This window comes from Pavona decussata, unplaced genomic scaffold (assembly GCF_977016875.1).
Source record: "Pavona decussata unplaced genomic scaffold, jaPavDecu1.1 SCAFFOLD_276, whole genome shotgun sequence".
Lineage (NCBI taxonomy): Eukaryota > Metazoa > Cnidaria > Anthozoa > Scleractinia > Agariciidae > Pavona > Pavona decussata.
Window position 1 is genome coordinate 145346 of NW_028145678.1, and position 25957 is coordinate 171302.

Sequence of the window (25957 nt, forward strand, 5' to 3'; positions counted from 1 at the left end):
CTACGACAACCTCTGAAAAATAAGAACCTATTAAGAACCTAATCAGCCGGAATTGTAAAAAACTACCCTAAAATATAAGAACCTGTTCAGCCTGACCTCGAAAATTCTAGGTTCTTATACTCGGGTTTTTACTGTATTACGAATAAGGCAATTACCCATCCCTCAAATGGGGAAGCCATTAGTCATTAGTACACAGGGCCCCTTTGATAACAAGTGCCGTTAGCACGATGGGTTATCCTGTCCAAATATTCCTCGTCATCATCAAAACAGGCGCCCGAGGCACGTAAACAACCTTGTTGCTTTCTGCACCCGATTGACTGGTAAAAACAACTGAAATCTAGCGCGAGCTGTTGTTACAGTTAACCTTAGTTAACTGGGGCCAGAAAACGCCACGCAGCGTTCAAGCAGCAGGTTTATATTATCTTTGTCCCCTGTCAAAGTTTTGATGCCTCTTCCTCCACTTGTTAGACGGTAATGGCTATCCACCTTTTCATGCTGTTGTTCCGTCTTTCCAAAATAATCAAAGGTTAATTTAAGCAAAACCAAGACAAAAAAAAAAGCAATACATTTACATGTAACCACTCTCCAAGCCCAAGTTACGCTGCTGATAGCAAAGCGAACCGAACTCGTTGTTTATTTGCTGCCGCTTCAATTTATGGCTGGACTGCTTCAAAAATTGGACCTGTTTTTTTTTGCGGGTCGATTGGGACCGCATAGCACTTCCATGTTTGAACTGAAGGACTACCGGGTACAATCTTTTGGAATCGGTCCCGTGTCTCAGTTCTCACTACACTTCTTTTCTCCACCCGACATATGCACTAAGCAACAGTCGGCTTCACACGCACACTTGCCACAGCATCCGAACATGGGGCGGGGTGATGCTTGGCGTGAACAACAAGTCTTGTTATCGTTTAGCTTCAGGTTGTTACGAAACAACGTGTACACAAACTTCCAGTAAAAAAAAAAAATGAAACAAAAGAAACTATATTGAGGTTCTTATGTACAATTAATTCCTTCTGTTTGATTCCCCTTAGCATCGGAGGCAAGTCAGAATTTTAATACATCGAAATCGGTCGAAATTCTGTCATTGTCCAAATCGCGTTTTTGTTCCGCCAAAGGCAACGAGTAGAAAATAAACAAAGCAACATGTGCAAGATTATAATCACCTTTATTAAGCTCAATGAATCCAAGCTCCCTACACTAATTCTTTTTGGCTAACTTCATATTTTTATCTATAATGCTGAAGATCCTTATACAGATGCTAATCACAAGTGTTACAAACACTTGACTTTCAAAACAAATATATATCTGTGAAGACAACTCAAAATTACTCGTGTGGAATTTTGAATTTAAAGCCTTCAAAATCATGACACACATAATAAATAATTACTAAAAATAATTCTCAACCATGACAGCTTAACATGGAATGCCCGTTTGAAATGAACTTTACCAGAAATACTAACGTTTAGGTATAACTGCACCCTAGTTACTGGTGATGAAAAGCTTACAATGGGACCGCTTAAATACAAATCAACCAGAATTTCTTAAAGAAGCAGATTTCCAGTTAGCCTTAAGTAAAACCCAGCACACGGATGTTATTATATTGTGTAAGCTTCATCAAATTATCCGAAGTGATAGACATCATTGTCTTTTTTTATAGCAACAAAGCTTCTACAAAAAGCAGCATTTGCAACCCTAAAACGAGGTCAGCTGTCACGTGATGGGGCAATTTAAGAGGTCAGAAGAAAAACTTGACCCTATCACAGCCCAACACTCCCCTGACACCACCACTAACCGAAAGCTGTAACAAAGTCATAGAAGGTAACAATGTAATGTACACTGGCAGAAGGGTCGGCATATAAAAATGAAAATAAAACAAAAGGAGAAAATGATCCTAATTCAGACTGTGTCAGGTATTGTTCACTTTAGTCTGTAGTTTCAAAACAAACATTACACGATAACCATTTCCCTGTCTTTTCCACTACTGAACTTGGGAAAAACGGGTCGCCCGAACTTAATTCTTGGCGCGTTGGTACAATTTTTGAGTCGCGGTTTGTCGTAAGAAAGATTTAACCAATTTATTTGATTTTCAGCATCCTACGTGGAAACCGTCTGATTTTTACGACAACTATCAATATCATCAAGCACAAGGGTTTTCATTGCAGTTGAAAAGCGGGCAGTTACAGTTACTCGTCTAAGCGGCTTTATTTCTCCTCAGAAAGGGAACATGCAGTGTTGAAAACTGGCAAGACATTTCGATGGATGTTTTGTAATGGAAAGGTTGTTTTGGAATACAAAGGCACAAATATGTGATAAATCAGATGTACACAATATAATTAATTTCAGGTCGTATGCAGCACAAACGTGTCCTTCTTGTAACGCTGACTATTTGCCGTTGGTTTCCGATTATCACGTTGCTTTCAAGAAAGCTTTGGGTGGCATTAAGTCTTGTACTTCAGCTAACACAAAATAGCATAGCATTTTCTGAGTAAATGTAACCAGCACTTTGTGCAGCGAGTTGTATGAGACTTGCAGCTGTAAGGCTCATTTGATGAAGATAGGAAAAAAAATATGTTGTTGGCTTTCAAAATCATTGGCATTTATTAGTAAAAAGGAGGTTTAAAAATAGCCCGGCATCTCAAACATTTTGCACTAACAAAAAGACAATTAGCATCGTCGTAAAATTCCGACAGTTTCTATTTAGGATACTAAAATAAGAGAAAACCGGTTTAAGTCTTTCTTACGGGCCACCTTAAACTTACAGTTTTGTTATGCAAATCCCTGGATATTGCCACTTTTATTTACTCCACGAAAGACAACTGAACACAAGTGACAGAATTTATACACCTGATGAAACAATGAGTTGATAGTAATCCATTGCCAATCATGTGCCCAAGGATATGACCATGTGGTTCACAGCAGAGTGAAACATATCAAAGTAGTAATCATCAAGGGATTTGTAACTGATACCTTTTGTTTATAGATAAGAAAACTGACGAGTGACAAAAGATTCCCAGCAGATGACGAATCAGTTTCGACAGAGGCACAAATTTTTCAAGACTATTGATGATTATAATTCTCCAAGTCTGATTGGTTCAAACTGATCATGTGACATAACAGTTCATCCGCAGAAATATGCTAGTAGAGATGGGGTCCAACAAAATATTTTAGAACATATCTGCAAAAAAACTATTGCACTTCCTTTCCTAATTCATCTATCAACAAACAGGTTGCTTTCATTACAAGATTTGTATCTTGCATGCTTACCAGTCTCTTTTTGTTTCCACTTTTAAGATCAAAGGCAAAATCCGTAAGCAGTAAATTTAAAATGCCAGTTAAAGAGTTTTTCTTTGGAAAATTGTGGTTCTTTTAAAACACAACAGACTGCTTCTTTCTTATCACAACAAGTCATAGTTTCCCTTGGAAATTTCATGTTCCTAAAACTAACACATATCCTCCATTTCGCTTCTTGGGTTGTTACTTGCTTTAAGAACATCAAATTTCTGTAGGAACCGACAGTCTGTCAACGGAAATACTGTTAATTAGACAGTATAAACCTACAAGCATTCTATTAGAAATGCCACCATCAAACTGGCTACATTACTCAGCATCTATTCTGTGATAGTGAGTAGACAAAAGGTGTCCGACTGGCACAAATTGAACTTCAAATAACAATGATATAAAGCAAACGCTTTCAGTCGTTTTTTTAGTACATTATCAATCAGCTAATTTTTAAGCACATAAGTACACAAACAATTACCACTTGTGAAGAAAAGATAGCAAAACTGTTTGTTAGTAGTTATGAAAATATATCAAAGAAGCACTGGTCTTTTTTCCTGAAACTTAACTGCAAGAACAAAAACTGAACCTACATGTGTTTGAGAGAAAAAGGTAAGGTGAGAAGTGGAGAAAGAAATAGTTATTGTAAAGAAGACACAACTCATACTGACCCAAGTTACACTAACATGTAGCTGACCTAGTTTATCAATAACTAATATGCAATTAATAAGTTGCAAGTTCCAGCATATACTTAAATACAAGATCTTATAATGTAAAATATACACAGCAGAGAAAACAGCCGACTCCCGTTCATTGGAAAATTAAGAGAAATCAAAATTTGTTTGAAAAACCAGAAAATAATCATCACTGTAACCAGTGTCTCAACGAACACGTTTATGTGCAAAGAAGAGAGATTTAAGAGGAGAGTCAACTGTATTTCACCTAGCACACGCATCAGCAAATGAACAAGATTGGCACATGCAAAATACAAATTACCCAAACTTAACAACAAACCTCTGTAGCAATGTTTGGCTAGTTAACTTGTCTGCATTTATACAAGCAAATTCTTATTTAATGCTTGCTCACACTTGCACTCTTCCTTCTAATAGATTCTCAAGCAGCAATACACAAAGAACAAACATTCAGAGCTGTTGAGAAGTACTACAGTCCGTTCAACACCGAAGTGACTCCATAACACAGGCAATGTTTCACACAGAAACTGTCTGTAGTAAGGAGATTGGATATTCTTGTAACCGAATGTACACAAAAGACAGCCAGAATTCTGAATGACTGTATTCAAACAAGAACCATTAATGATCATTTGCTGGTGTGATCTATCATTGAGTTCAATTAATCTCTACCTATGTAGATACTACTAAAAAAGAGTCTTTATGGGACAAGAGAATTTAAACTCCCTGTAGGGACTTCCACAGCAATCATGATCACCTGCATAGATTAAGAAAATGTTAATTGTTTACATTTATTCTAAGGTTAGAATAAAATTATTTGTGCAAGTTAATTTACTCTACCATAAGGTGCAATGAGGGTGATTAACAAGGAATGAGTAAAGTGCATAGTTGACAACAGTTGGGTGGCTGACGTAGCGTTGCACTGCATATTAGTTGACTTATTGCATGTAGGATCTGCTTAATTCTTGAACACAGTTATTTAAACCACCCAAAAATTCAAAAGTCACCTCAAGTGGAAAGTACAGATGATCGTGATGACTGTTACAGAATTTACATGGCATTACATGAAAACATGTCAGTAATGGTGCTAAATGACTGCCAAATAAATTATTTTCAATCAGGTTACTGTGTAAAATTTGACATATGACTTTTTATGTTGTGCATTACAATAATATTGTAATGTATAACACTGTACAACAATAATTGTTATACAGCGCTTTCCACACTTGCATACCGCGGTATTGCTGCCACAGCTCCTCCATCACCACCCTCCCTGGCAGATGGATACTCTGCATCATCATAAACCATTGCTGTACGTACAGGAGCTAGAAGTGAGTTGAACACTGCAGGAGATGCTATTGCCCGCTGACTGCGTCCATCAATCACGCTTCTGAATGCATTCACCACACGGATCTACAAAAACAACCACACAAAATGATAGCATGGATAATTTCTTATATAATAGGCACTCAAAAATTCTGGTTGTTCTTGTTTATGCACATTTAACCATGCAAACATATCAAACATTGCAAAATCTTTTTATGGAAAAAATTACAGAGAGATTTAGGGCTCGACGTTTCGGAATCATGAACGCGGATATTTAAATAGGATAGAGCCCTAAATCTCTCTGTTATTTTTGCATGTCTGCTTCAGCAAATCCCTTTTGATTAATATTTTTATTCTGTTCTAAAAAAGAATGAAATATTAAGGTTTCACATGCACCTTTATTTTCAAAATGTTGGCTCCTGTTTCTACCCTGTATAAAGATTGAAGACTTTAAATATCTTTGACTACAATTATCAATTTTATTACAAAAGAATGATCTTTACACCTGCAAAAATTTGTCAAAGAAACCTCATTTACATGAATAATAATATTATTCTTACTTAAACTTTATGAACAGCACTGGATGGAAAATTGTGGCTTGTAAAGATGTGTGATGTAACGTGACTGGCAGCTTCACTTATATATTTATTTTTCATTTCTAGTAATTAGTGCTGTAAATTATTCCTATCATCCAATTTTTTTACTCCTATTAATGTAAACCGTTTGTGATTGTACTAATCGTTTGCAATTACCATTTATCATTATTGCTGTTTATTTGTATCAATAAAGTGTATTAAAATTTTCCAAAACTCATCGATACTGCTGCCATTCAAAGACCAAAAGTCTGCTGACGTCTTAAGAAAACAACTCAACAACCTTAGCAACAGAATCGGAACACCTCTACAGCCCATCTTTACTAGTCGAAAACTGGGTGATGCACTTGGCATAAAAGAACAAAAGCTCTCTCTGATCAATCAACACAGTGTGGTCTACAAATTTTCATGTCCTCTGTGCAATGCAGAATACATAGGCTTCACAACTTCACGCCTTTTTCAGAGAACTGAAGAACACCGTCGCAGTTCTTCATCCATTTGCAGACATCTTCAACAAGATCATGATACCAGCCCTAGATCTCTTGACTTAGCCAAGAATTTTGCAGTTCTGAGAAAATGCCAAGAAAAGATGGAATGACTGGTATACGAGATGTTCCTGATTAAAAAGTACAGACCAAGTCCTAACATCCAATCAGACTCAATACGTGCTAAATTATTCACTTGACTTTGGTTTTCCTTTGGTCACTTGATGATTCACTGGCTTAGAACAATAGACTATTGTTGTCAGTTTAGTTTTGTCTACTTACTTATGTAAATTTTCTTCATTTTCTTGATAATGATGACAGGATGTCATCGAAACGTCGAAATCTCCCTGTGTTAGTTTTTCTGATTAATTTGAAGAAAGGCTCTGCTACGAAAAGAGAATTTGGACATGTCCAACAAAATTTGCAGGGTATACGGAAAGGAGTACGCCAATAAGGGTTGGTAGCACTTGTTCTAAATAACGCAGTTTATGTGTGTCAAGTCTAACACAAGGTGGCTCTGTTTGTTTACTACAGATAATACCACCTACCTGAGGTACAGGTGAAACAGACGTTTTATTTTATATCAATAGAGTTTCTGATTATAATCGATGATCAATCCGATCAGTTCTGATGATCGATGATAAAATCTCAGCTGATTCCCATCACTACAGTGAATTGGCAGTAATGAGCATCAGCAAAGAAGTAAAGAGAAGGTTTACAAATAGTTTTGAGTGGTACTGTTTAATTTTAAACTCCTTCACCTTGATTGAATTCGTAAGATGTCAGCGAAAATTATGACCATGAGGTCTAAAATAAGATATTTTACTTCAGTAACATACTTGATGTTGCAATCTTGTGAGGCTACGTATCCACAGTAGTCGAGCCTTGCTGTCTTTTGCCCCATCAGGTTCTACAATGGTAGCAAGAGGAAGCTCTTTTGTGCCAAACCGACAAAGTTTAGGGAAGGAAGTCTTGGGAATTGTAAGGACAAGCTGTCCCCACACCAACTCAGAAAACCCCAGGAAGACACACCACAGCCACTCTTCCCAGCCAAGGCCAGTCACATGGAATGCCTTACCAGTGAACTCTATAATCAGTATCTGAAAACAGATAGGAGAAATCATGATTTGACACAAAATGACACAATATCCCTTTAACCCATTATACACCAGCCGTTTCCAGAGGTTTTTCAAAATTCAGCAAAATTGGCGAAGTGGTTATTTCCTACCCCATGTGCAGTAAAAATACATAACTTACAGGGCGAAAAAAACAACATCCCTTTAGTCTAAGATAGTTAAATTTACTAATTATGGAATAAAATACACCAGTTGCAAATTCAAAATTTTCCAAAAAACAAACTTGAAGGTAAAAATTTCCGAAATTTCGATGAAATTTGATCCGCGCGTCACATGGATGCAATCTGATCCGTGTCGAGAGCATGTGTTTGTTTAAGCAAGATTACACAGTTGTCACGTTTTCTCAATGAAAATAGAAAGAAAAACACACAGAAAGCTTTCCTAAATGAAAAATTTATTCAGAAAAGTCTTTGTTTACACCTTAGAAAGAAACGCGTATTATTATAAATGCGAGACGAGCGACGCGCAAGCGATTTGAAGGAACAACAACTCCAATTCAAAGCGAATTTATCGACCCGTGCGGGGCACATTTTTCAAATATTTCGCAAAAACTGTTTAGAGTACAAAGAATCGGTCAATAGAATAGTATTTCAGTACAAATTCACAATCAAACCTGTAATTTTTTGGCTGTTGCATTCCCAGAAGTACTCTAAATTTTCGCAGAAAGTCCGTGGCCTGAATAATGATTTGAGCTGTCCGCTCTCCGTCGCCTGGATAAAACAACAATTCATACTCGAAGCGCAACTTCTTTGCCGTTATTTCTCGGATTTTCGCTGTCGAAACTGTCCAGTATTCCTTAGCAGTTCTTCTTTCGATTTACCATTTCGAAAAGATGTGTTTTCGTTCGGATAACGCGAAAATCGGCGACTAAAAATCTAGCCGCGCGGCCCACGAGGGAAAAAAAATTGAAATTGGACACTGCTTCTAAAGACAAAAAGCTCTTTTGTCTGGGCCCCCCTAAGATCAAAAAATATATGCGCAGTAAGTGGATTCTGATTGGTCAGTCCTTTCTAAAGATAATGAGAACAATAGGGGACAAAAAATTCCCTTCTAGGGGTGGTAGGCTCAAATCGTGTAGTGCACGCAGATGAGCCCGAAATCAAGGCCGGTTTTGGCCCGCACTGTGCGTTATGGGTTAAGGACTCTTGCATTATGTATTACACTAATGTGGTGCAAAAGCTGCCTAGAACAAACTGAGTTTACAGTATCAGTAACTAGCTTAACAGAGATTCACTGTCTTTGTGTTTCATACTTGTTACATTCATGCTTCAGACCAGCTAAGACCAGTTTTTACCTTTTGCAACAGAGATCATTGGAATACATGTAGTGGTAGGATATAATAATAAATAAATAATTACTGTTTGTTTCATGATGTAGTCACTGAAGTTGTAGATTGTGGAATTGCAACATTTTGACTGCTTACTACTAGTCTTCATCAAGTGATGAGGCCAACTGATCATGCTTAAGTATTTATATCACGGTGGTTGGCTGTGATTGGTTGGTTTTGATCCTCTCTGCTTCAGGAAGAAACTGTTTCCTTAGCAGCTGATCAGTTGATCATTGAGTGTCCAGGCATCCAAAATTTCTATCTGTTATCCTTGTTGATGTTGTTACGGTATAGCCTGATGTAATGAGAGTCTCGATCAATAAACTTCACCTTCTTCTAAAGTGGATGGTGGCTAGTATTGTTTGTATGCTCTGAAATGGCAGAGGTCTGGGTGCAGCCCAGTTGTATATCCCTCTTATGGTCTTTGATTCTTCCCTGGATTAGTCTCCCTGTTTTGCTGATGTAGACTTTCTGCATTTGCAAGGAATCATGTACACTATGGCATCTTCTTTAGATCACACCAAAGACACAGTTCACCCGTCTAAGCAAGATCGTGTATGTGTATAAGAACCCTTGCGAATGTGGCAAAGTCTACACCAGCAAAACAGGGAATTCAGTCGTGCACAAAGGTGGACTAATAAAAACCAACAATAATATTTTAAGTATCGGTGCCGATTATAATACCTATTATTATAAGAGATGCATTTCTTAAGGACGGTGCCTCCTAATACAGAGGTATTTTTGTGTGGTTTATGACTATGCAGGAAAAGTAGATTTTAGCGAGGGCTATTGAAACCCATAAAGAAAATTGGGGGTAACCATGCATTTAATTCAGCAGTAAAATACAAAGAAATGTATGGCATTTTTCTCCAAATTGAAGCTTTCTTATCTTTGAAAAATTCATGGCTACCTCAAATTTTCTTTTTGGACATCAAGAGCACTTGCTAAGTCCTGCTTTCTTCGCATAGTTTTAAACTGCGCAAAAATATCCCTGTATTAGTAGGCACCACCCATAGGAAACCTGAGTATCTCAAGATGCGCAGAATGCGTGTAGTAACAAATAGGCACCGTCCTTAATTGTTCCCCCTCCTGGAACCCTGTGTAACCCTGGCTATCGTCAAACTTGGTAACTATTCTTAATGTCTCCTACCTGGACAACAAAGGTTCCAACCATGATGATAATAAACACAGGGTTACGGGTGATGCCTGAGAACACATTCCTCTCCCCATGTACTTTACGTGAGTTGATTTCATTAAACAGCTGCAACATCACAAATGTATTAAAGACAATGCTTGAGTGAACTGTGGGTTTACAGCGTGTGGTCTCCAGATAGCCGTCTTCAATGTCAAAGAAGTCATCTGCCATGAACACAAGTACAAACAGGACTATCAGCTGGTAAACAGCATGACCAAGAATGTTCCTGATCATTGTGCGGGAGATAAGTGGCTTGGTGCGGCCATAAGGTTTACGCTGTAAAAGCTCCTCTGTTGGGGGCTCTGTAGCCAAGGCCAATGATGCAAACGAGTCCATAATAAGGTTTACCCACAAGAGCTGTGTGCCAGTCAGAGGACTTACCTACGATTTAAACATGACATGCACTCAACATCTTGGTACCATTAGATATTTAAAGCAGAAATTGGTAGATTTCATGCTTCCAATGAACTAATAGCGGGGACTATATCACATCGTTGGCATGCACAGTGCAAATGAATTAAAAATGGCCTACTTTTTTTTGAAGTTCTTTGTAAAAACAATTAGATTGGGACATCATTCAATCCTGCATAACTCTGTTGGCCACAAGCCTAAGATTTGCTATGGGGTAAAATGCTACAATTTCAGTTTTCGGTTGATTCCCAACCTTTTCTAGCACTGAAACGTTGGAGTGTGATTAAGTCATGTCCCCTCCAATTTCCACCTTCAGTTGAACATATCAAGAAACAATATGATTTCACAGATTAGGAAAATAACCCAACCACAATCATAGAAAACAGATACTCAAGCTAATGTTTTCATATTCTTGAGGATCTTTTATGGTTACTCTCTTCTTCAGTTCTGAGATCACTTTTTCTACATCTGCTGTGAATATCTGGCCATTATGTTCGTTATTATGTATTACGAATGAAAGGCCTAGGGCATAACTGATCATTCTCTTTTTGCTGTTTTGACTCATTTGTCAGATATTTTGCACAAGGCCTCAATTCCTTTGGAGACGGTATCACTCCATGCAAGACTTTGTGCATACATACATAACTTTATTTTCCTTTATGTAAGTTACATTGAAGAACAAAAGAATGTTGACAGATTTCATTGGACCACACATTTAGGTTCACCAGGTGACATAGCCTTTTAAAACCATGCTGGTGACTCATAATTTTACCAATTTCCAATCAAAGATTCTTCTTGTAAACTTGTGAATGTTTCCTTCAGAAGCACGCAGTAGTATTTTCTGCTCTTACCTGAACAACACAAGCTCCAACAAATGCAACAACAATAGCAACCAAGTTAACTGTCAACTGAAACTGCAGAAACTTTGAGATACTGTCATAGACATTACGCCCCCACATCACAGCTTTTACTATGCTTCTAAAGTTATCATCAGTAAGAATGATATCAGATGCTTCTTTAGCAACATCTGTGCCTGCAATACCCTGAAAAGGAAACAACACAAAAAATTCACTATTTGGTTAAACTGAGTTCTGAATCTGATCTCAGCTACACTGACCAAAACAACATCAAAATTAATAATAATGAACCGGGAATCAAGGCTACACGGTCCTCAGACATATACAATACCGTAGCACTCCAAACCAAATTACTAGTCTTGTCTCATTTCTTGCATGACAACAATACAGGATTCTTGTATTGACATGAGAATTGGATTTTGAGAGAATGACGGGTCAATTTTGGCATAAATAGGCCTTTTGCAACAACTGGTCATAATTATGACGAATTATCAAAAAACATATTAAGTACATAGGTGTTTTTTCTGACAGATGCTCAGCTAGTGGACTGTGTCGGGGGCACCGTGGATACCTCACTATTTGGAGATATTGAAAGCAGCATACCCTCCACCATGCAGTACCCACCCCTAACGATAACCTAACTGTGACAAAATTAAATATTCACTTTCACACAGAAAGTTTTGGAAAGGAACCAATTATAGATGGCATCTTACCATAGCAAAGCCAACATCAGCTTTCTTCAATGCAGGACCATCATTGGTACCATCACCAGTTACTGCTACAATTTCCCGTGTTGGATTAAGCTTACTATCAATGATTCCCTTGACTAGAGTGTACTTGTCCTGTGGTGACGAGCGAGCAAGTACACGCAACTTGGGCCATACATCATCAAACTTTGACTGGCTTACCTGCAGGCAGCAATCAATTGAATTTTGTTTATTTACTTGCAGAATTTCAGAAAGGAAAACACCAGTGATACATGTATACTAGTGATTTCAATATGAAAGTGGGTGCTGGCGAAGGGGGATAAAGTTGTGGGGATTTAATTAAAGAGTAAATGGGTTTGGAAAAGGGGGTCGACTTTGAGGGTAGGGAGAGTAGGTTTCAGTTGGATTAGTTGTAAAAATCATGACTACAGCAAGCATTGGTTTTGAAAATTGGTCATGGCAGGTTTAGTGATTTGTATAACCCACATTGGGGAAGGAATGTTGAAAATGCTTCTTTTTTGTGGGATGGGGGTGTTGGTGAAGTGGACGGATTAGCCGCCTCAAACGGCACAGATTTTGAATTATTTGCCTCCACGAGCAAAGAACTCGAGTGACAGTGCAACGAGTGGTTTGATTTCAGAGTGAAGCAATCATCTGATTTCACAGTTGCACACAGTTCGCTTCGACGAGCGATCGACATGTATTCAATTCTTTTGCCTCAACGGACACACTTACGGACCGAAAGAGCATGACTCAACGGTCGAATTATCCTGCACAAACTACACAGATTTTGAATGATTGGGCTCCACGGGCGAAGAACTCGTGTGAAAGTACAACGAGTCCTTTGATTTCACAGTTGAGTGGTTCGCAGATTTTGAATTATTAGCCTCCACGGTATTTTTTCTATTTGCTGTCTTTATTTGCTTCTGTAATCATTCATCAAGGTCACGAACGGAAAGAGATCAATTTATTTGTGTTTGGCTGCTTTTATAGATCCACCGCTTGAGAATTGAGATCACTTTCCACGGGAAAATTTTACCACGATCTTATGCACAGACGGTTTCGAGGCGCAGTTGACTTTGCCATAAAACAAATAGGTAAGTATTTCTAAATATTTTTATTTGCTGGATGTCTTCATTTGCTTGTGAATATTCATCAAGGTCAAGAAACGGATCAATGATGAATCCCGTGGAAAGTGATATCTTTCCGTTCGTGACCTTGATGAATGATTACAAAGCAAACGTCAACTGCACCTCATAACCGAAAGCGTCTGACAGCGTGCGATTCTTAAGTGCAAAGTGAGGTGTGTATCCCGGATTATATGTCAGCCATGTGATTTGCGCATGATTGTCGTCTCAACCATCCCGGATAATGCTCTACTGCGCAAGCTTCGAGTCTTACATCCGACAAAATTTTGGATTTTTTCCCCTATTGACAAGAATAGTGCGCTGTCTCGCTAACGCTCGCCAGCAATGAGAGTGTTCACTCCATTTACCCCTGAGACATCATCTGTACAGATTTTATTAAACATTTTGATTTTAAGTAAAGATAATAAAGAACAGCACTACTTGAAACTAACAATCTTTCTTTCAATCATTCTATGAACTGCCATGGGAGAGGAACCACACAAGCAAAATTACGTCTACCATAAGAACATACCTTTCCAGACGAGTCACGGATTCGTTTGTTAAATTCCTTGCCTTCCAACACCAGAAATTCACTGTTGGCTTGTAGAATTCCACATTTCAGAGCAATAGACCTGGCAGTGTTTACATTATCACCAGTAACCATACGCACTACAATTCCAGCACGCTGGCACTTAAGGATGGCATCTGGTACCTAATGACAGCAGAACTCATTTGATAAAATACAATGCTACAACAACAACAACAACAACAACAACAACATCAACAACTCAGCGAAACACAGGCTCTGATTAAACGCATGCATTTCAGTTTCAAGAATGCACCATTAAAAATAAAAAAATTTTGCAAATCTCTACTTTGAAAACTGGTGTCAAGCTCCCTCATTTATTTTAACTTTTACCTACAAGTGCTTTTACCCACACCCTCACAGGATGACTTGCTAGAGGAACAACAGCTTGAATTTAAAGGCAATTAAAACAGCTGCTGGTCTTACCTCAGCTCTGACTGGATCTTCAATGCCAACCACTCCTATACAAGTCAAGTGAGACAAGATTTCACGCTCATTATCCCAATCTGGCTCGGATTCTGCACTGACGTCACCTGCTAAACAAACACAGGACAATTTTCTATGCATCGCAAAATTAAAGTTTTGTCTATGCTAACAATACACTGAGTCACTACAAAATAAACTAGGTGGTAGTGGTAGGTGGTAATGACCCAATAATTATTAATAATTCCTGCTAGTGATAGTAAATTTTCCCATTTCCCCCAAAACACCACAAAAGTGTTATTTTTCAATATGGCCAGCCCTCAATGATGAGGATTATCGGCTGGGAAGTCAGCAGATGTCTACATATTTGAAATTTGGGTTCTAAACAAATCTATGTTTTTTGAAGCCTTAAAAAATACAGATTCAGGTAAAGCATTCCATTGTCAAACAGTCCTTGGAAAAAAAAAAGAGTCTGCGGTAATCTGAATAGGATTTTGAAGCTGGGTTTGTCACCAGGTGGGTACATTAAAAATTATTTGGAAATACAAATAAAGTTACACTGGTGGATTTAAAGCGTTCTGAAATTATCTACAATAAAAATGTTCCTGACGTTTCGGTCGGATGGATGCAAAACAAAGTGTCTATTTATATATTTTTTTAATTGGATCTGAGTAGCTGGCGTGCCCAGGACGACTAGCCGGCGATTTTCGCCGGTCGCCGGGGCTTACAGAGAACTCTGGTATCCATTGGACTGCAGTGTCGATATTACTTGTTGTTTTTCCTTAATTTGGTCGGATTTTGTTGTGGGAATTTTTGCAGAATCTGTACAGGGGTATAGCACAATTCCATACGTTAGCGGGACCTCTGAGCCAATTAAGAGAGTTCTGGAAAACCATGGCATCAAAGTGACATTTAAACCCTATCAGACAATTAGCAAAATGTTTCCAAAACTGAATAAAACCAAATGGATAAAGAAGATACTCGTGATCCCGTTTACGAAATTCCACGAGCTAATTGCAGCAAGAGTTTCGTTGGCAAAACGCAGAGAAAATCCATAACAAGAAAAAGGGAACACCAAAAGGCTGTCGCACGGCGACAAGGCGAAAAATCAGCACTTGCAGACCACGTGATAAAAACAAATCACGACATCGCGTGGGATGAGGCCACAATTCTCAGGACAAGCAATAATTGGCACCAAAGAAAGATTCTCGAGGCCTGGGAGATTATTTCCGCCAAAGACCCACTCAATCAAGCTGACGGCGCGTTACTCCCTAAGGAGTAATTACACTTGACTCTCGCTAACAAGAAAAAATGACACATATCCTGAATTTTAATCAGCCTCTTGTTTATAACTGTGCTTCTGCATAATTTTTCTTTCACTTCCCCTGAAGAAGGTCTGTGATTGCGACCGAAACGTCGGGAACATTTTTATTGTAAATAATTTCAGAACGCTTTTAATCCACCAGTGTAACTTTATTTGTATTTCCAAATAATTTTTAATGAGTAGCATTTGATAGTTGTAAATGAGTGAAGTACACTGAAGTAAACCTCAGATATTTTACTACTAAATAAAATGACAAGGGTATTGTGAGAAGAACCTTCATAGAAAGATAACATGACAGTTCTTTGGTCCAAAAACCATTTACCCCTTTAAAAAATATCTACCTCAAATGGCTGAAAACTTAACTGTCCATTTAAGACTGTTCCTAAGAGTAATGGGCCAGGGATTTTTACTGGCTAATGTAAGGCTGGACTACTTTGATGGACACTGACCACATCAAAACAAATTATCTAAGCCTAATATTATCTCTCTGTCTTTCACAATTTGTGACAGCACCACATTGGAAAACTAATAAAAAAATAATAATAATATAAATCACACACCTTTATCAGGAGGAACTCCATTTGCAGGGAAATCTCGATATGCCAAACTGATAGTCCTCAAACCATTACAAGCCATTGGTTCAATTACTTCCTTTACCATCATCTCAGAGTCAGCAGCTGTGAAGGGCCTGATTTCACCATCTTTGCCAATTATTGATGTGCAGCGGCCCAAAATAATCTCAGAAGCACCCTTGGAATAGATGCGAAATCCACCACCAGGAAGTCGCACAGCAGTTGTCATGGATTTTCTCGCAGAGTTAAATGTGTACACCTTGACAAAACTTGACTCAGGGTTGTGATCCCTGTAAACTTGGTAAGTTTCACCAATTTCAAGGACAAAACCCAATAAGGCACCTTCAGTTTTGTTGCCCACTTGTGTTGGAAGGCCATCAGCTGTTGTTGAAGGCTGAAACCAAAGAAAATCGGACATCACATGAAGGTAAGTGAAAATGAAAGGATCAACACCTGATTTCTCATTATCTCATTTATTTATTTGTTACATCAAGTGAACATGTGATAAGAAAAATAGACTATTCATAAACTAAAATAGAATTTTGACAGAAATTATCACACTTAAGGTTTATTAAATTTTAATTGCTTTTCTACCCATGTCAAATGAAAAGCTACTCTAACAATAGTTTGTAAATTAATGTATATGCAATTGCCCACCATCACCTTAATTGAATAACCTTCCGTTTAGTTTCAATATTTTGCAATAACAAATGGAGCACGCTAGTCAAACCCATTAATTGTTCATGTCCCACACTGGTTTGAGAATTTTCAAAAAAATGCAGGTCTGCAACATTTCAAGCTGCCAGTAGCCTGGGTCTGTCTAACTACTTCTAGTTTATCTGAAAGAGGCATTCTTGTAGTTTAAGGGAATGTTGCAAGATCAAAACCCAAAAAAATAAAAAAAAATAAAGAAATTCAACAATCTATACAGGAGCACTGCAGTCCATCAGGACTAAGCAAGGAAAAAAGAAGAAGGAATACTTAAGTTTCTGAACTTATTACACATTCTACACCAACTTCCCCCCCCCCCCTTAAAAAAAAAAATTTCCACTAAATAAAGCAATTTTTTTTAAATTTTGTTTTCAATAACACAGACACACACATTACAATTGTATGAACAAACCAAAACAATCAAAACAAGAACAAGAAAAGATAGTAACAAGGGTGAGAAGACAGAAGTAACCACAGCATTTGAATATTCTCTGAATGACTACTTGCATAGCCATAGCTTAATGCTCATTATTTCACCAAAACATTTCAGTTCTGTTTGGTGTATCAGATGCAGCACAACAGATTCAGTTTAAGCTGGAGTGTTCCACACAATGGCTAACATAATCTGATTCTTCAACAAACTCAGTAGGCACACAAACAATGAGAAATAAAAGACACTTTTGAGTGCAACAAACTCAACCGGGGCCACCCAACATTGATCAGCCAATCACAGGTCAGGTTCACAATAAAGGGGTCTGGCTTTTCGTAGTTTGCAAACCAATTAAAAAAAAAGAAGAAGAACATTTCTTTAAATTTCAAAGTGTCGGTTTTTTCGGTGGCCCCGGTTGAGTTTGTTGCACTGCAATATTTGTAGTAAACTTACAGTGATAGTCAAATGTAAGTTGACAGTCTTGACTCTTGATCCTCAAGAATTGAGTTTTTCATGTTTCGAAACACTTTTTTTTAAGAATTTTTTAAGAATCTCAAATAGGGATTTTGAGGGAACAATTTCTTCAAACCATGCATGTTACATTAGCAGGAAAGAAAAAAAAAGAGAATGTCGCCTTGAAGGGCAAAATGCTGATTTGGCTCTCACCCCCAAAAAGAATTTTAAGGTGTGTCAGAACTTGTTGCCGTATGCAAAGTGGAAAAACAGTAATCTAAGAAGCCAAAATGTCAAAACAACAAGAATCAAGATCACATTACTTTTACAAGAAAGTAAAAGAAATGAATGGACCTTGAAAAATACTGCTAGTAAAAGTGAATGGCCTTTTCAACTGCCTGATTGACATGTTGTGTGCTGTGAGCCCATAACATCAAATTTCAATGTTTATGCCTATGTGAAAAGCTCAAGATATAGGTTCTCGTGCCCATAGACTCTTACAATGGTTGATGCACTATTGATTTTTCTTTGTTCTGTTTTCATTCACTGAGACTTCATCTAATTTGTATGCAGAAGCATTTTCCCATTCTCCACTAAAAAGCCTCCTTAAAGAAGAGATGACGCTCTTGTCTCACTGAAATATTCATTTCCTGACCCCTTTTTTTCTTTGTCTTGCCAACAGTGCAGTAACTGCTCAAAAAAATCACCTATGACATGAGATTGTTTAGAAGATCTCTCAGTTGATTTCAGTCGCACAACAGAATTAAGCATCACAAAGAAGTGGCCCTTTTGAGAGGTGATCATACATTCCTGCTTGCCTGCCCATTTGACTTTTTTCAACAAACACATGCACCCAATGGGTGTCTATTTTAACAACTTCGGGAAAAAACAAGAGAAATTCTGAAACAAAACCTGTAACAAATGCTTATCAACTCCTACATGTATTTACCTAGGTACAAAATATATGCGTCTTGTAACAATGTGTGGTTCCAGAAAATATCCATACCCCTCCCACCCCCTTGGAATTTCCGTTCCAGAGGGTTTATGATGACCCCCCCACCCCTCCGGAATTTCCTGGTTTTTAAAACCCTCTTCCATGAACCCCTCAGAAGTTCAAAATCCATTTAAACTAGGAAAATTGACTACTCACACTATTACGATCAATTTTTTTATTATTGAAGCGATGTCGGCGTCTCTAGTTCAGCTATTTTAAAATTTACAACACTGCGCTATTTTACTTGTTTATCCTTTTGCTTAAACTATATCCGGAAAAAATTGGATAGAACTCTAAAATGGTCGATTTTTTTTTCGTCAAAAAAAAAACCACGGTTGTATTCTTTGTTGTTGCCTAGTTTACGTTTATAACTTTCTCGAGCGCTTAAGAAATTATCCCTATCACGTTACAACTTTTCTTTTTCACCTAAAATTACGACGGCCTTGCAAATTCCATTTTCGTAATGACCTCTGCAGAAAAACATTTGCTAATTTACCGTGAAGAAACCACTATGAATACAAGTTGCACATCGAATATACGATGCTGGGTGTTTTATTTATCAAGTAGAATTTGAAGAACTTTGAAAACCCAGTTGAAAACTGGCTGCATGCACAAGAATTAAAAGCCGCCTTTGAGAACAGTTTCAAAAGGTTCTCCATTCAAAACTTCAAAATTAATTAGTCCGTGGCAATTGGATTCACGTCTCGGCACTTAATACAAATAGTTATGTCTGTACTGAGTTCGTGAATGAAATGAGTTTGAGAAAGAAAAAAGTTTGTGTTTTTAACGTTTTATGTCAAGTTTTTATCAAATAAACGTCGCTGTTTCACGTCCCATGGGATTCAATCTTGAACAAAATTTGCATACATCGAAAAAGTTGTGCATTTGATTCAGTGGCGGATCAAATTTCGACTGCAATGTACATCAATATTCACTGGATGGAAATATCTCTGCAGAATCTTTTCTCTTTCTTCCAGAAATCTTTTTTGTGAAAGATTGCATTGAAGAAATGACACATTTTGTGGCCGCGGAAAAATAATTTCCGTGGGAAATAAATAAATAAGCGCTGCACGCCTGTTGTACATTAATTTCGCCGTGTCGGAAATAGATTTCAACCGCAAACTAACCTGTGGAAATTATGCGAAAGGCCATGCTCATCAAAAAAGTCGCTTTGTTCAGAAACCTTTTAATCTCACTCATTTGATGCTACAATACGAGTTAAGAGGGCTTTTATTTATTTCAAACCTCGATTTTCAAACGATTGTGAAATCACAGCCATGCTCGGGATGATATGAGGCTGACTGATCGCACCGCGAAGTCGAACTTCAAAGAAAAATACCTGTCACGCCGCCGTTACTTTCGCTTACCGGATAACACTTCTACCAAAATGATTTTTTCCAGAATGATTCATCATTTTTGCTGCTTTTGTTTCAAAACAATGTACGTAAATATCTTTTTGTGCTTCAGATCGGTCGTATGTTGCTTTCAATGTTTCGTACATGGTTCGTGATCCTTTGGAAAACTAGTTCCCCACGAAACCCCCCTACCCTTCGGAAATTACTGCCCTTTAACCCCCCCTCCCCCTAGGAATTTCCAAAGGTCTTCCGTCGGGGGGGGGGGGGGGGGGGGTATGGATATTTTCTGGAACCACACAATGAACTGAATGGTCGACCAGTACATAAAGTGCATCTTAAGATCTTAACTAAGAACAGATACATACAATAAACCAGACAACTGGGCATGCATGAAACTTCCATCCAATTGTCTCAACAAAAATAATAAATCTATTTTAAAAAGTGCTATTTCACTAATTATCTGAGGTGTGATTACAAAAAATTCAAATTTTTCTTTACATTATGTAAATTAAAAGGAAATTGCAATGAAACTATACATTTCATCATTATCACACACATGACATCTTAAATTTTTTTTTAAAAAAAGTAAAGTCTCTTCCTAAAAAAGATTATACAAAATAAAATCATTGCTTCCTGAGAAAACACATTGGTGAATATAAAAAAATCAGCGCCATCTCCCAAAAATGTCTTAGTAGATGAGAAACATCTGCTACAAAACACAGTTAATTGCTTTTGCTAGGTGATGGGTTTTGGGGTTAACCATTTTCTCCAGGATTTATTTCAATATTAAAACATTGTTCCACATGAATAATGGAAAATGTTACAGAAAGAAAAACAATGAGTAGTTTTCAAAAAAAAAAAAAAAAAAAAAGAGAAAAAAAAAAAGGAGTGAGCTGTAACTAGAGCAGAATGTTTGCTATGCATTAATTTTCTTGAATATAAAACTGAGATTTGATAATGTGCTTGGTAACACTAAGATTCAATCTTATGTTTTTAACAAGCGAGGCCACTGATGTGAAATCCAATGAATCACTGTTATTTTGAGTTAGAGTATGTTCAAGGCATTGTACCTTGGCAGTGCTCCTCCATTTTTTCAGAAAAGTAAAAGCCAACCAAATTAACAATCCCTGGGTTCACTTAAGAACAAAACTAATAAAAAAAACTCTGAAAAGGCAATTTGACAAGACAATCCCTATTGTCAACCTCAAAAATAATTTGACTTTGAAGTGCATCTGACAGATGTTACTTTCACAGTCCAATTTTTGTCATGTTGTAAACTAAACAAAATATACACCTGTATGGAATTCTGTCATTGTAATTTCAAAGTTCCTTTGTTGTTTCACAGTAATCATAAAAATTAGCCATCATACTGAGTATTCTAATATGTGCAAACAACTGCAAATTTATAGAAAATGCAAATAATATTGGCAACTGACAACGACATTCATCCATGGCAAGAGAGGCTTTTGCCAAAACAGCGCTTACAGCAGCAAAACAACTGCTTCATTGAATGATAACAACCCTAAAGTAAAACTGATGTACAGATAACTACTAGGCAACTATTTTGAATTTTCAGTGATTTCATGTTGCTGTACTTCCTATAAAAAGATACAAATTTGTAACTTTCCTGTTATGTCCAAAGTAAAGTCGATGAGAGTGAGGACTATCTTTGAAAAAATTCTGTACCAATTGCTCACCTTTAAGACACCTAAACTTATTCCAAAATGATACAGTACTGTTTAAAAGTAAGTCGACAGTCTTTTTTGAGTCTCTATCCTTGACTTGATCCTTTATATTCACAAGAATTGAGTATTAAGGATCGAGGCTAAGTAAAGGACAATAAAGATGAGGATTGAGTCTTGCAAGCCCAAGAAAATGAGCTTGTCGTCGCTTGACTGATTCCTTAATAAACTTAATGCACAAAACAATTAAACTTCACTCACACTATTCCTTCCAATATGCAAAGCAACGCAAAGATGGAGTTGTAAGTTCTTTTGATAGTTTTTTAGTTGTTGCCAATTGACAAAACATTGTGACTAAAAATAAAGTGATCCAGGGTTTTTTGAAGGGCTTAAAATGGTTCAAGTAGCAAATGACTGGAAAGGCACTGCAGCTCATGTGGTAATTGAATAACAAACAGCAAGGGTGCAGTTTTCCTTCCAAGAACCACTGTAAATTTTGTTCCTTGCATCATGCTGTTGCCGAATGAAACTTGATACAAACAATGATTTTGGTTGCCTAGCACTTGACCAAAATCTTGCTGGTATTTTCAATGCAGCAGTTCTTTTCTACTTCCAAACAACAGCTTCTGTCAATGCCTTGTAACATTGGAAGGGGCTTAAAAGTTTGCTTAAGTTGGCATTTTGGCTTTATCCAATGCAAATATAGAAATGCGTGAAGTGTGCAGTACTCAGTTGTCGTTGCTATGTACATGCAAATTTTCTGTCTTTATGTTTGTTCCGGTGAATATATCTTTTTGCTAACAGTCAAACCCGAATGAAATTTATTGCAAGGGTTTAGTTTCCTATTTTACCCTCAACTTTTCACTCATGGGAAGTAGAACGATTACATTTTACAGCGAGAAATGTGTGAAGCGTTGTGTTGCTTACATTGATGGACTACATTTGACGCTGAATGATATTATTCCATTGTGAAATTTTCTTTTTTACCTTTATTCTTTCACTCATGGTATTTCCTCAGATTTTTGGGGTTAGTTCTTTTGGAGGTTTTCATGTTTGTGCCAACAATCCACAGAGGCCATTCTTGTTTCTTTTGCTGGCTAACGTTTTGCAGGCAAATTGATTCCATGTAGCCTGGTCTGTTGCATTGGCCTTTTTTCAAATTTTTCTGTGCTCGTGGAGAGACCGGCATCTGGAACTGTTCACTCCTCAAGAAACAAATCATTTTCTCGAAACTATGAATAATCATGAATGTTTTGGTTCAGTGATTCCTGTGAGTATCAAGTATCAAGTTGACTTTCTAGTAAATCAAGTCTCAATTTGATCCTTGCTACTTGATTCTCACAAGGATCAAGTTGAAGACTGTCAACTTAAGTTTTAAATGGGACTGTACCACAGACGTAATACACTGAATTCCCCCATAGAGAAAAGCAGGACACAGAAAAAAAAAATCAAAACTGGCAAGATCAAGAGCCCTGCTTCTTTTTTTTTGCTAACACTTCTAAAGGTGTAAATTTCTTGGTCTTGTTTCAGAGACATCAGCAGACAAAACAATATTATTTCAAACTGCCTTTGTTGTTCAAAAGCAAAATGTTCATTGCTAAACACCAAGAATGGTCAAGTTTTATTAGAAGGCTACCTTGTTCTAACCTCTAACTGCACTCAGAGTAGCTTTCTACTTTGACTTTATTTTCATGTCTCTCTGTCAGCTAGCTGATTACTCTCATCTGTGAAATGTAGCTCTAACAACCACAACAGTATAAACTACTGCTAAGCAACTGCAGAAAATTAATATTAATTCTTTTCTTACCACATTTGATTTCACTATCCTACATTATTTGCTAAAACATGTCCTTTTGTAAACACAAAGGACCCACTTTAATCTTTGCTGATATTAATGCCATGATTAACATATAGGAATGCAATGACAAATACAACTGCACAAACATTGTGTTTACTTACCAGTATATTGGAAGCATAACTACTGTTTATTGCGATTCCTTTACACAGCACCTCTACCAGTGTCTGGGGCAGCTCTCCTTGTTTTGGAACATCTTTATAATGATTGTCAGCTAAGTAACTTTCAACTACAGTCATGCGGTTTGTGGTAAGAGTTCCTGTCTTATCAGAGCAGATGGCAGTTGCATTACCCATGGTCTCACAAGCATCAAGATGTCTGACTAAGTTATTGTCATCCAACATTTTCTTTACAGAATACGCCAACGATATTGTCACTGCAAGGGGAAGGCCCTCTGGAACAGCAACCACTAACACAGTCAGACCAGTTATAAATGCATTGACATAAGCGTTAAGATGCTGATTCTGCCAGGAAGCTTTCTCATTGACATACTTTCTAATACTGAACTGCAATACCATGACTATGATTGTAAGAAGAGCAGCAGCAACACCAAACCAGCCAATACTAACGGCCAGCTTGGTCAGTTTCCCCTGAAGTACAGACTTCTCATGCTTCTCTTTTTTCTCTTTTTCATTTGCATCTGAATCTTTTTCATCATCCAAGTTGATCTCCTCAAACTCATCCTGGCTGGCTTTAATCATGGGTGACTGGGGTGTACCATCTTGCTTGTCTCCACCTTTCTCACCATGTGATCCCAGTAATGAGAAGATTATTCCTGTTTGAGAATTCACGCCAACAGCAGTGACGACCATCTTACCACTGCCCTCCATGACATGAGTACCAGCCAACAAAAGTGGGTCTTTCTCTCCTTTCTTTACTAGATCAGATTCACCAGTCAGAGAACTTTCATCAACTTTAAGGTCGTTACACTGAACGACAACACCATCAGCAGGCAATAAGTCACCATATTTAACCTGGCAAAGGTCACCTACCACTATTTCACTGTTGAGTACTTCTATGGGTTCTCCATTTCTCACTACTGTAAACTTGTGTTCACCTTCGATTTTACTTTGCAAGCCACGAAACTGTTGCTCTTTTTGATAATCGTTCACTGCCGTGACCAGTGCTACTATAATCACAGCAACGATAATTGCAAATCCATCGATCCAGCCGGTGTTGTCCTCGGCGCCTTCACACTCCTCTGGGGCAAATATCCCTAGCAGAAGCGACACGATCGCTGCAATCGTGAGAATTATGAGAATCGTATCCTTGAAAGCATCGATTAGAAACTGGAGAAAGGTTTTAGGCGGTTTTGGGGGAATATAGTTGGAACCGAACACGTTCTTACGGTTCTCGATGTCCTCAGGAAAGCCAACAATTCCTTTCTCAGCTGAAGTCTGTAACTTATGGACTAGCTTCTTCGATCCTCCAAACTTTTGAATTAGGTAATCATTTGCTTCTTGTCCTCTGTGCTCCATGAGCAACGTAAGATCTTTGACAGTAACAGTAAAGTTCGCGATGGCGGTAAAATCCATCGAATCCATTGAATGCAATGACTGCTGTTCCTCTTTCTTTATAGCGTCGTCGGCCATGATCAAAACTAGTTCAATTACACCAAGTCAAGTTCTATTTATGTTTAAAATATTACATGTATACAGCCCTCGAAATGCAAGCCTCGTGGGATATATCTTCTAATTAAGCTCACAATGGAAAGCTCGTTCGTTCCACCTCGGTCCGTTCAATGGCAGTCGCTTCAAAACCAGTTATTGTCCGAGATGTCCCGGTCAAGGTTGAAGTACTGCTTGCGAAGCCTTTGTGGACCAAATGTTTCTAAGCAGGTAATTCACTAGAAAATGAAACTTTTCAAAAGTTTCCTCCTGAACAACTGAGCATATATAGGCGGCCACCCTCAAATGCTTCCAGGCCAAAGCGTCACTCCTACTGGCTGCTAAAATAACAAGAAGCTGCCGCTCCAATAACTTGATCACATCACCTTCACATCGTTCCAGAGCAGGTTTTGTAGCCTTGACACGTTTTCTGATCGACAGCAATGCAATTTATGACTAGCAAGCGCCTTTGAACAATAACAAAATGGAAAAACACCAGCCCAGCACACGGGGAACTCGAGCACCACAGGTCGTATAAAAGCTGGCAGTATCTGGGCAACCTTCTCAAGTTTTATACCTTGAAAGAATCTGGATTGTCGTTGTCAAAGTGAAGTTGATCGCTGCTTTGCTTTTGTACACCAAAGAACAAACACAGGTAATTTAGGAAACAATCCAGGAGTTCACTCCTTTCACGAAGGCTTCTCAAAAGCAAAGCAAAGTAACTCGCCTCAGGGCACGTGATGGAAACTCAGTGATTGGTCTAGTTTGAATTCTCGCATGTGATTGGTCAATCGTCGCTATGTTACATGCACGTCATTCGCCGGTCGAGCCAT

At 37.9% G+C, this 25957-nt stretch overlaps 1 protein-coding gene across 3 annotated transcripts; it reads right to left on the reverse strand.

The window, feature by feature from the left end:
- Nucleotides 1–1149: 1149 nt before the first annotated feature.
- Nucleotides 1150–25852, reverse strand: LOC146455395 (plasma membrane calcium-transporting ATPase 3-like). Of its 3 annotated transcripts, XM_085094379.1 has the most exons (10): nt 23622–25851; nt 16026–16431; nt 14145–14254; nt 13665–13844; nt 12012–12206; nt 11293–11484; nt 9986–10411; nt 7212–7472; nt 5203–5381; nt 1150–4725 (listed from the first exon to the last, which is right to left on the reverse strand). In XM_085094379.1, the coding sequence occupies exons 1-10, from the start codon at nt 25107–25109 to the stop codon at nt 4722–4724; spliced, it is 3441 nt and encodes a 1146-aa protein (XP_084950505.1). In that variant the 5' UTR covers nt 25110–25851; the 3' UTR covers nt 1150–4721. The 3 variants fall into 3 exon arrangements, with proteins under 3 accessions (XP_084950505.1, XP_084950504.1, XP_084950503.1); XM_085094378.1 differs by having other exon boundaries at nt 1150–5381; nt 14145–14251; nt 23622–25852; XM_085094377.1 differs by having other exon boundaries at nt 1150–5381.
- Between the last annotated feature and the right edge of the window lie 105 nt (nt 25853–25957).

Coding starts and splice junctions, on each gene's coding strand:
- LOC146455395 (XM_085094377.1), bottom strand. CDS start 25,109: ATGGCCGACGACGCTATAAAGAAAGAGGAACAGCAGTCATTGCATTCA. Junction 12,207..13,664: donor TCCGTGACTCGTCTGGAAAG/GTATGTTCTTAT, acceptor TGCTGCCTGCAG/GTAAGCCAGTCAAAGTTTGA. Junction 10,412..11,292: donor TTGGAGCTTGTGTTGTTCAG/GTAAGAGCAGAA, acceptor TTTAAATCGTAG/GTAAGTCCTCTGACTGGCAC.